The following is a 12557-nucleotide window of genomic DNA, read 5'->3' on the forward strand; positions in this document are numbered from 1 at the left end:
GTACACTGTCACAGATCTGCCCTGTCACACTGCCGGGGATGCAGGGACACTAGACGTACGGTGTCACAGATCTGCCCTGTCACACTGCCGGGGATGCGGGGACACTAGACGTACGGTGTCACAGATCTGCCCTGTCACACTGCCGGGGATGCGGGGACACTAGACGTACGGTGTCACAGATCTGCCCTGTCACACTGCCGGGGATGCGGGGACACTAGACGTACGGTGTCACAGATCTGCCCTGTCACACTGCTGGGGTTGCGGGGACACTAGACGTACGGTGTCACAGATCTGCCCTGTCACACTGCTGGGGATGGGGGGACACTAGATGTACGGTGTCACCGATCTGCCCTGTCACACTGCCGGGGATGCGGGGACACTAGATGTACGGTGTCACAGATCTGCCCTGTCACACTGCCGGGGATGCGGGGACACTAGATGTACGGTGTCACAGATCTGCCCTGTCACACTGCCGGGGATGCGGGGACACTAGACGTACGGTGTCACAGATCTGCCCTGTCACACTGCCGGGGATGCGGGGACACTAGACGTACGGTGTCACAGATCTGCCCTGTCACACTGCCGGGGATGCGGGGACACTAGATGTACGGTGTCACAGATCTGCCCTGTCACACTGCCGGGGATGCGGGGACACTAGACGTACGGTGTCACAGATCTGCCCTGTCACACTGCCGGGGATGCGGGGACACTAGATGTACGGTGTCACAGATCTGCCCTGTCACACTGCCGGGGATGCGGGGACACTAGATGTACGGTGTCCCAGATTTGTCCTGTCACACTGCCGGGGATGCGGGGACACTAGATGTACGGTGTCACAGATCTGCCCTGTCACACTGCCGGGGATGCGGGGACACTAGACGTACGGTGTCACAGATCTGCCCTGTCACACTGCCGGGGATGCGGGGACCCTAGATGTACGGTGTCACAGATCTGTCCTGTCACACTGCCGGGGATGCGGGGACCCTAGATGTACGGTGTCACAGATCTGCCCTGTCACACTGCCGGGGATGCGGGGACACTAGATGTACGGTGTCACAGATCTGCCCTGTCACACTGCCGGGGATGCGGGGACACTAGACGTACGGTGTCACAGATCTGCCCTGTCACACTGCCGGGGATGCGGGGACCCTAGATGTACGGTGTCACAGATCTGTCCTGTCACACTGCCGGGGATGCGGGGACCCTAGATGTACGGTGTCACAGATCTGCCCTGTCACACTGCCGGGGATGCGGGGACACTAGATGTACGGTGTCACAGATCTGCCCTGTCATACTGCCGGGGATGCGGGGACACTAGACGTACGGTGTCACAGATCTGCCCTGTCACACTGCCGGGGATGCGGGGACACTAGACGTACGGTGTCACAGATCTGTCCTGTCACACTGCCGGGGATGCGGGGACACTAGACGTACACTGTCACAGATCTGCCCTGTCACACTGCCGGGGATGCGGGGACACTAGATGTACGGTGTCACCGATCTGCCCTGTCACTCTGCCGGGGATGCGGGGACACTAGACGTACACTGTCACAGATCTGCCCTGTCACACTGCCGGGGATGCGGGGACACTAGACGTACACTGTCACAGATCTGCCCTGTCACACTGCCGGGGATGCGGGGACACTAGATGTACGGTGTCACAGATCTGCCCTGTCACACTGCCGGGGATGCGGGGACACTAGACGTACACTATCACAGATCTGCCCTGTCACACTGCCGGGGATGCGGGGACACTAGACGTACACTGTCACAGATCTGTCCTGTCACACTGCCGGAGATACAGGGACCCTAGACGTACGGTGTCACAGATCTATCCTGTCCACTGCCGGGGATGCGGGGACACTAGACGTACGGTGTCACCGATCTGCCCTGTTACTCTGCCGGGAATGCGGGGACACTAGACGTACACTGTCACAGATCTGCCCTGTCAAACTGCCGGGGATGCGGGGACACTAGACGTACACTGTCACAGATCTGCCCTGTCACACTGCCGGGGATGCGGGGACACTAGACGTACGGTGTCACAGATCTGCCCTGTCACACTGCCGGGGATGCGGGGACACTATACGTACGGTGTCACAGATCTGCCCTGTCACACTGCCGGGGATGCGGGGACACTAGATGTACGGTGTCACAGATCTGTCCTGTCACACTGCCGGGGATGCGGGGACACTGGTTGTACGGTGTCACAGATCAGCCCTGTCACACTGCCAGGGACGCGGGGACACTAGACGTACGGTGTCACAGATCTGCCCTGTCACACTGCCGGGGATGCAGGGACACTAGAAATACATATAATTTAGGAATATCCTCAAATCATTCTCTTTGTTAGATAATTTAATTAAAAAATATTGTTTTGACATTTCCCACTGATTTATCATGTTATTGCTATATTACAACAGCTACAACATTTGAACATATATGAGATGCTGTGTTGTATTGTTAGGAAATGTCTTCTTGGTTGCTCAGTTTAATGTACACACACCACTTTATAATCACACAATGTATTTCTTCCTACAGATGGGCCCAATAACAGAGATACCCCAGAGAGATGTCCCCGTCCTCTGTATTCCCAGGATTGTACAGAGGAGAATCACAGGATCCCACAGGAGCATCAGGTAGGTGGGATTTAGGGTCTCATCAAAATACCAAAGTGACTTATTGTATGATCTGTGGAGGAACAGTGTCTGTCTTATACAGTGATATTTTACTGTTAGATCTCATTTAATGAAATCAAACTTTGCTAAACTGTTGATTTTATTGTTTTCGTGGGTTATTTAGGATGAATACCTGACTAATATTAAGGTAGAAGATATAGAGGAAGAAGAAGAGACGTATGTGAGGGGTGATCAGCAGTGTAAGGAGGAGATCTCTACAGATATCAGCACAGGTGAGTAAGTCTCTTATCCTACAGACTGAGGGCACGGTATCTGCCCAATGGGGGCGTCAGGAGCCATCAGCCCCTATTATACTCCTGCTCTCTCCCTCACATCATGTCACTGTGTGAGACCAGCCCAGAGATCTGACCAGTCTCCCCCTCACACTCTCTGATGTATCTCATACTGGAGCCATCAGCCCCTATTCTACTCCTGCTCTCCTCCTCACATCATGTCACTGTGTGTTACCAGCCCAGAGATCTGACCAGTCTCCTCCCCACACTCTCTGGTGTATCTCATACATCAGGAGCCATCAGCCCCTATTCTTCTCCTGCTCTCCCCCTCACATCATGTCACTGTGTGTTACCAGCCCAGAGATCTGACCAGTCTCCTCCCCACACTCTCTGGTGTATCTCATACATCAGGAGCCATCAGCCCCTATTATACTCCTGCTCTCCCCTCACATCATGTCACTGTGTGTTACCAGCACAGAGATCTGACCAGTCTCCTCCCCACACTCTCTGGTGTATATCATACATCAGGAGCCATCAGCCTCTATTATACTCCTGCTCTTCCCCTCACACCATGTCACTGTGTGTTACCAGCCCAGAGATCTGACCAGTCTCCTCCCCACACTCTCTGGTGTATCTCATACATCAGGAGCCATCAGCCCCTATTATACTCCTGCTCTCCCCTCACATCATGTCACTGTGTGTTACCAGCCCAGAGATCTGACCAGTCTCCTCCCCACACTCTCTGGTGTATCTCATACATCAGGAGCCATCAGCCCCTATTATACTCCTGCTCTTCCCCTCACATCATGTTACTGTGTGTTACCAGCCCAGAGATCTGACCAGTCTCCTCCCCACACTCTCTGGTGTATCTCATACATCAGGAGCCATCAGCCCCTATTATACTCCTGCTCTCCCCCTCACATCATGTCACTGTGTGTTACCAGCCCAGAGATCTGACCAGTCTCCTCCCCACACTCTCTGGTGTATCTCATACATCAGGAGCCATCAGCCCCTATTATACTCCTGCTCTCCCCTCACATCATGTCACTGTGTGTTACCAGCCCAGAGATCTGACCAGTCTCCTCCCCACACTCTCTGGTGTATCTCATACATCAGGAGCCATCAGCCCCTATTATACTCCTGCTCTTCCCCTCACATCATGTCACTGTGTGTTACCAGCCCAGAGATCTGACCAGTCTCCTCCCCACACTCTCTGGTGTATCTCATACATCAGGAGCCATCAGCCCCTATTATACTCCTGCTCTCCCCTCACATCATGTCACTGTGTGTTACCAGCCCAGAGATCTGACCAGTCTCCTCCCCACACTCTCTGGTGTATCTCATACATCAGGAGCCATCAGCCTCTATTATACTCCTGCTCTTCCCCTCACACCATGTCACTGTGTGTTACCAACCCAGAGATCTGACCAGTCTCCTCCCCACACTCTCTGATGTATCTCATACATCAGGAGCCATTAGCCCCTATTATACTCCTGCTCTTCCCCTCACATCATGTCACTGTGTGTTACCAGCCCAGAGATCTGACCAGTCTCCTCCCCACACTCTCTGGTGTATCTCATACATCAGGAGCCATCAGCCCCTATTATACTCCTGCTCTCCCCTCACATCATGTCACTGTGTGTTACCATCCCAGAGATCTGACCAGTCTCCTCCCCACACTCTCTGGTGTATCTCATACATCAGGAGCCATCAGCCCCTATTATACTCCTGCTCTCCCCTCACATCATGTCACTGTGTGTTACCAGCCCAGAGATCTGACCAGTCTCCTCCCCACACTCTGGTGTATCTCATACATCAGGAGCCATCAGCCCCTATTATACTCCTGCTCTCCCCTCACATCATGTCACTGTGTGTTACTAGCACAGAGATCTGACCAGTCTCCTCCCCACACTCTCTGGTGTATATCATACATCAGGAGCCATCAGCCTCTATTATACTCTTGCTCTTCCCCTCACACCATGTCACTGTGTGTTACCAACCCAGAGATCTGACCAGTCTCCTCCCCACACTCTCTGATGTATCTCATACATCAGGAGCCATTAACCCCTATTATACTCCTGCTCTCCCCCTCACATCATGTCACTGTGTGTTACCAACCCAGAGATCTGACCAGTCTCCTCCCCACACTCTCTGATGTATCTCATACATCAGGAGCCATTAACCCCTATTATACTCCTGCTCTCCCCCTCACATCATGTCACTGTGTGTTACCAACCCAGAGATCTGACCAGTCTCCTCCCCACACTCTCTGGTGTATCTCATACATCAGGAGCCATTAGCCCCTTTCTCATTCGTCCTAGAGGATGCTGGGGACTCCAAAAGGACCATGGGGTATAGACGGATCCGCAGGAGCCTAGGCACACTATAAAGACTTAAACTGGGTGTGAACTGGCTCCTCCCTCTATGCCCCTCCTCCAGACCTCAGTTAGACTTTTTGCCCAGGAGTGATGGGTCACACACTAGGGGAGCTCTACTGAGTTTCTCTGAAAGACTTTGTTAGGTTTTTTATTTTCAGGGAGATCTGCTGGCTACAGGCTCCCTGCAGCGTGGGAGTGAGGGGAGAGAAGCAGGACCTACTTCTGTGAGTTTCAAGGCTCTGCTTCTCGGCTACTGCACACCATTAGCTGCAGAAGGTTCGATCACTTGGTGCGCCTAGCTGCTTGTTCCCGGAGCCACGCCGTCACCCCCCTCACAGAAGCCAGAAGAAAGAAGCCGGGTGAGTATTGGAAGAAAAGAAGACTTCAGTGACGGCAGAAGACTTCAGTAACGGAGGTACGGTGTTAGTGCTGCGCTCCATGCTCCCACACACCAACGCACTCACAGGGTGCAGGGCGCTGGAGGGGGAGCGCCCTGTGCAGCAGGTTGCTGATTTCTGTGTGTGGCTGGCAGAAAAGCATTTGGGTGCCTGAGCACCGTGTTTCATACCCCCGCCAGCATATACTGCGCGCTGCGCGCCACTACTCCCCCGCCGCCGGCTTCCACGGGTGCAGGGCGCTGGGGGGGGGAGCGCCCTGGGCAGACTTTTTACGGTCTCTGTGTAACTCTGGCGGTGCCGGGGCTCCGTGTCCCGGACACCCGCCAGTATGTGTAGCGCACTAGGCGCCATGTCTTCCCCGCCGCCGGCTCTCACGGGTGCAGGGCGCTGGGGGGGCGCGCCCTGGGCAGCATATTACGATTTGCAGAGTTAAGCTGGCGGTGCCGGGGCTCCGTGTCCCGGACCCCGCCAGCGTGTTGTAGCGCACTGTGCGCCATCTTTCCACCGCCACCGGCTCCAGGGGTGCCGGACGCTGGGGGGGAGCGTCCTGGCCAGCATTTCTTAATTCTTCCCGAGGGGGAACATACCCGGACTCAGGGTGTATTCACCCCGCCAGGGCACCACAGCGTCCGTGCTGCGCTCCATCGATCCCACACACCAGCGGTTTCCGTGGTTGAGGGGCGCGGGGGGGGGGGGGGGGGGCGCCCTTGGCTGCGTTTTGTATATATAAAGGAATATACAGGGGATTAATCCCTGTATATAAGTCCCCAGCTCAATTTAAGATATGTTTGGGCGGGCTTAAACGCGCTGGGAGGGGGCGGAGCTTAGCCCTTACACAGGAGTCGGCGCCATTTTCCTCAGGTCCCTGCCAAGATTTACTGTATGGTAAGAAGGAGGGGGGACACAGTGTTTTTTAATGCTATATGGGTGGAATATAGCATTATGTCAAATAATGGATGCATAATCCCTGTTGTGTTACATAAATTCACTGTTTCCCTGTTTATTTACCCACTATTGGTTAGTCGACATGTGTTGACAGGTGTGAGGGCTTTGTCGTAAACTCCTGTGGGGATAACTGTCGGTTTCGCCGACGCTTGGCGGTACTTGATTCAAACAACTAAGTATTAGCAGGTTGCTTTTGTGTGCTTAAAAACGAGTCAACACGCTTGGGGAGACACGGTTATCTGTCGATGCCCTGTCGGCATCAACGGTATTTCCTGGGTAAAAGAATTAACAGACGGTTATTGCCTTGTACCTGTATTTGTATATATATTTATATATATTTAGAGGTATATGTGGGAGGAGTGTTATTACATTTGTATATGTATGCTTCCCTCAGACCCCTTGGGGTTCCAAGATTATTATTATTTTTGCCCGCTTACTATTCCGTGATGTCGACATTTACTCAGTTTCTGTCGACCATAACGTTCCTGGTAGATCCACATCGGGGGCATGTCAGTACATGGTCATACACATTCACAACACATTACTGTCACTAGGGACCTGGCAGGTCTGGACAATCCACTTGCGTATAGGTTATATCTATATGTGTGTATATGTAGATATAGGTTTATATATGCATGGTTAGGATATGTGTGTTTTATTGTGTATTACATGATGTATATCCATGAATGCTGAGATAATGGTATTCTTATCATGTGCTGATCGCTCTGTTGATTAAGTCTAGATTGACCGTGACGAGTTGATTTCGATCCTCTCGAGGAGTCCGAATATTATTCTCTTCACAACGCTGAGAGAAAATTATGACAGTCAACTCCTGGTCGACGCAGAGCCCGGTCGCAAAGGATCATACACAGGAAGCTAAGTGAAATTTTATTTCTATACTTTGACCTTATTTGCACTGCATGCACTTGAGGGTGTGTGGTAGTCGGGTAAGCATCCGATAGAATTATCCTACCTAGAGTGGGTAGGCTTGCCTATGTTTATTTTTCCTTATAACATTACAGCAGGCTGCCACGTGATAGCAGGTGGTGTGACCGGAAATATGCAGAGGAGGTCTCCGGGAGTTGCTGGTGGGGAGGTATACAGCTGTTTGGTGTGGCCTCTGTTCAGTCAATCTCGGAGGTTTCCGCTGGTAAGTCTGAATTCGTGAGTTAGCCTCCTTCACAACGGTTGGTGACGCATTCCTTTGTGGGATGCAGTCGTTTTAACCGGTTCGATACCGTTTCTATATTCCTTTTCTGTGTAGACAGTGGAAGGTGAAAAGGTAAGTGTTCTGCAGCCTTGTTAGGTTCGCAGAAGTGGACGTAGTTTTCTGTTTCCACTACATACACCACTTGTCACTGAGTCTATCTGGCTGGTCCCCACTCCGGTGACCAATGGTCTACTAATTTTCAATTAGTCCAGGAATAGACTAGGACCTGTGAGTTATTTATAGAAGACAAAGGGGAACATTCTGAGTTACGGTTGTTGCCCCTTACTGTTTTTTCTAATAGATCTTGCCTTTGCCCTATGGTAGGGGAGGTAGTACGCGACGCCATACAGAGGTGTGTCACATTCAGGACATTGTCTGGTTGTCCCTGTATAAAGGTGCATATCGTTGTTTATCTGACTGTTCTTCGGCGCAGGGATTGGCTGTTGTTCCCAACGACGCAGATGTCGGAAGTGGGTTTCAGAGTAGATACTGCCCGGTTACGGTTCGGTGTTTTTTTCTGTCTGAGGATCCAGAGTTGGATCGGCTTTGAGGTGACACCTCATCAATATGTTCCGTTAATAAAACAGATGGGTGCGGCCTAAGAGGGTTTTTTTCGGTGAGCAGGTCTAATACCAGAGTGGTTTTCTAGGGACCAGTTGGAAATGTGGTCCGGGTCTCACCTGCGCATGCACCGGAATATAATCAAAACGGCCAGGACATCGCTCCTGTGGTGTTTGCTCGGTTCTTTCCTTATAGAGGAATGAAGGTTAGGGATCCAGGTTTAGATCCTGGTGTCCGTGCATACAGATATCCGTAGCAGGGGAGCAGTCCTTTGCAAGGGACGTATTTCCAGAGGATGAGGTCAAGTTGGGAAACTTGTCTGCTGTAAGTTTTCTTGAATTAAGAGCTATTTTAGACGAATGTATTCTTCGTGTTCTGCCCGTGTTAATTCTGCCAGACGACTTGTCAGCAATGGCGTAAGTAAACCGCTAGGGCGGAACAAGGAGCAAAGCGGCAATGGCAGAAGATGCACACTTTGCAGTCGAATGGGATGTCTGGTAAACGCTTTATTAGTAGTCTTCGTTACGGAGGTAAACGACGGAGAAATAGATTTCCTCTGCTGACACGATGTCCAGCCGGGAAAAATTCTGTCATCATCGAGAAGCTTTCCCAGACGTGACAAGTCTTTGAGGAGTGTCGCAATTGGACATGTTGGCGTCTCGCCTCAACGAGAGGCCTCGAGGAGATTGTTCCAGGTCAAGGGACACTCAAGATATAGCGGTGGACATCCTCGTGACACTGTGGGTGTTTTTAGTCGGTCTATGTGGCCTCTCCGCTTTCACTTTTCTGACAGTGGTTAGCGTAAGATGATCGAAGGTTCCGATGATCCTCTTAAATCCGGTCTAGCCAGCGAGGGTTGGCTATCCAGTTTTTCATGGTTTACTCATAGAAAATTACTGCCCTCTTCCTTTACGTGAGGTAATGTTACAACAAGATCAGGGCGTGTATCAGGACTTACCGAGGCTGCGTCTGACGGCGGGGCGGTTGAATGCCATGTCCTAAGTCGAACGGGAGTTCCCAGTGAAGTCGTTTCTTCAATTCTTCAGGCTAGGAGAGAACTAACGGCAAAGCGTTACCACCGTAGTTGGAGTAGTTATGTGTCTCGGTGTGTATTCGGGAAGGCTCCTATGGCAGACTTTCAGCTAGGTCGTGCTTATCCATGCTTTACAAGCCAATGTGGAGGCAAGCCTAATAAGTTTCTTTACGAAATTTCTCTCTTGGAAAGTGGTCAGGCTATTGACTTGACGTCCGCAAGGCGGGTGTCGGAAGTGGTGGTTTTTGTCTCACAAGAGCCTTGTTTGAACTTTCAGGTGGATAGAGAGGAATTGAGTACTAGGTTGGTAGTTCTACCAAGAGTGGTTTCTGGGTTTCGCAGAAATCGGCCTATTTTGATGCCGGTGGTTAATTAGGCTTTAGCTGGTTCAAATTCCCTTGATCTAGTCAGGGATTTGAGTATGTAGGTCATCATTTTGGCTCAGTTTGGAGACACAGAGGCTCTGTTTGTCGGGTATGTTCCCAGCTTGGTTTGGGAGACTGCGTTATGCAGTCTGTTACATGCTGAATCTGTGATGCGGTTTGGCTTGTTCGTTCTACGGCTAATTTGCCGTCAACGAAGTCGGTGGAGGTTCCTTCTTTTGGGAAGATGGGTTTTTCTGGGGCGGATGCCCGAGGAGTCTCGGCGGTTCAACTTTGCCGAGCGGATTCTTGGTCGGGATCAAACGCTTTTGCTATGCTCTACGAGTTTGATACCCTGATTTTTGGGGACCTTTTGTTTGCTCATTCGGTGCTGCAGAGTCGTCCGCACTCTCCCACCCGTTTTGGAGATTTGGTATAAACCCCATGGTCCTTTTGGAATCCCCAGCATCCTCTAGGACGTATGAGAAAATAGGATTTTGGTACCTACCGGTAAATCCTTTTCTCTTAGTCCATAGAGGATGCTGGGCGCCCGTCCCAGTGCGTACGGGGTCTGCAGTTATTGCTTTTGGTTACACCCTGGTGGTGTGTCTTCTCTGTCTGGCGGTTGCTACCGTAGTTCATGGCATAGCATGCGGGGTCTTATTTTTGCTTCTGTGGACACACGTGTTGTGTTACATATTCTCTCAGCATGTGGCTGTGTTTTGTTCATGCCGTGGGCTGGTATTCTACTGAATGCCACGTTCTACGGTGTGTTTGAGGTGTGAGCTGTTATAACAATAAATTCTTTCCTCGAAATTGTCCATCCTCCTGGGCACAGTTTTCTAACTGAGGTCTGGAGGAGGGGCATAGAGGGAGGAGCCAGTTCACACCCAGTTTTAAGTCTTTATAGTGTGCCCAAGCTCCTGCGGATCCGTCTATACCCCATGGTCCTTTTGGAGTCCCCAGCATCCTCTACGGACTAAGAGAAAATGATTTACCGGTAGGTACTAAAATCCTATTATTACAAACCTGTTCTCCCCCTCACATCATGTCACTGTGTGTTACCGGGGGGGAAGGGGGATATAGCTGTATTCATGGAAACAAATTGCTCCTTTCTGACCCTGGTTAAAGATGCAGAGTTGTGGGTGGATATACCCAGGGCCAACCTTTAATGAAAATGGATATTAACTGATGCACTGGTTCCCAAACGCGGTCCTCAATGAACTCCCACCAGGTTTTAGGGCTATCCCTACATTTGCACAGCTGGTATAATCAAACAGACTGAGGTACTAATTAAGGGGTATATGCAATTGCCGGCGAATCGCGGCAATTTTTCGCCCGTTTTTTAATTCGACACAATTCGACCGTCTAATTCCGGCAAGTGGGTGCCGGAATTCAACATATTCAATAAAAAAACGGATTCGACAGTCCCGCTGTCGAAAAACGGCCGATTTGACAGATTTTGATTAGACTTGTAAAAATGTAAAAAAACTGGGAAAAACGGTAAAAACCACGAAAAAAAATTGCGTGGGGTCCCCCCTCCTAAGCATAACCAGCCTCGGGCTCTTTGAGCCGGTCCTGGTTCTAAAAATCCGGGGGAAAAACTGACAGGGGATCCCCCGTATTTTTAAAACCAGCACCGGGCTCTGCGCCTGGTGCAAAAAATACGGGGGACAAAAAGCGTAGGGGTCCCCCGTATTTTTTACACCAGCATCGGGCTCCACTAGCTGGACAGATAATGCCACAGCCGGGGGTCACTTTTATACAGCGCCCTGCGGCCGTGGCATTAAATATCCAACTAGTCACCCCTGGCCGGGGTACCCTGGGGGAGTGGGGACCCCTTCAATCAAGGGGGCCCCCCCAGCCACCCAAGGGCCAGGGGTGAAGCCCGAGGCTGCCCCCCCCCCCCATCCAAGGGCTGCGGATGGGGGGCTGATAGCCTTGAGTAAAATGATAGAATATTGTTTTTTTCCCAGAAGAACTACAAGTCCCAGCAAGCCTCCCCCGCAAGCTGGTACTTGGAGAACCACAAGTACCAGCATGCGGGTGGAAAAACGGGCCCGCTGGTACCTGTAGTTCTACTGAAAAAAAAAATACCCAAATATAAACAGGAGACACACACCGTGAAAGTAAAAGTTTATTTCATACATGCCGACACATACATACTTACCTATGTTGACCCGCCGACTGCCACGCCCCCCTCGTCACTGAAGAATCCGGGGTACCTGTGAATAAAATTAAACTCACCTGATCCAGTGTCCGGATCTTTTAAAATAATCCACGTACTTGGCAAAACAACAAAACGGCAACCCGGACCAAACGGACTGAAAGGGGTCCCATGTTTACACATGGGACCCATTTCCACGAATGCCGGGACCCCACGTGACTCCTGTCACAGAGGGTCCCTACAGCCAATCAGCGAGCGCAACGTCGTGGCACTCTGCTGATTGGCTATGCGCGTCTGAGCTGTCAGACAGCGCATCGCAAAGCCTTACCATTATATTCAATGGTGGGAACTTTGCGGTCAGCGGTGAGGTCACCCGCGGTCAGCGGCTGACCGCGGGTAACCCCACCGCTGACCGCAAAGTTCCCACCATTGAAACTAATGGAGGGAGCTGTGCGATGCGCTGTCTGCCAGCAGACGCGCATACAGCCAATCAGGAGAGTGCCACGAAGTGGCGCTTCCTAATTGGCTGAAGAGACCTTTCTGTGACAGCAGTCACGGGGGGGTCTCTGCATTCGGGGAAAGGGGTCCCATG

General features: G+C 51.4%; 1 protein-coding gene across 3 annotated transcripts in view; it reads left to right on the forward strand.

The window, feature by feature from the left end:
* LOC135054634 (zinc finger protein 239-like) overlaps positions 1–12557 on the forward strand; it is a 108788-nt gene that overhangs the window by 77708 nt on the left and 18523 nt on the right. For all 3 annotated transcript variants that reach the window (XM_063957855.1, XM_063957853.1, XM_063957854.1), the window contains exons 7-8: positions 2542–2639; positions 2803–2911. In XM_063957855.1, coding sequence (XP_063813925.1) covers positions 2542–2639; positions 2803–2911 — 207 coding nt within the window. The remainder of the gene's footprint in view (positions 1–2541; positions 2640–2802; positions 2912–12557) is intronic.

Source organism: Pseudophryne corroboree, chromosome 3 (genome assembly GCF_028390025.1).
Source record: "Pseudophryne corroboree isolate aPseCor3 chromosome 3, aPseCor3.hap2, whole genome shotgun sequence".
Taxonomy (NCBI): Eukaryota; Metazoa; Chordata; class Amphibia; order Anura; family Myobatrachidae; genus Pseudophryne; species Pseudophryne corroboree.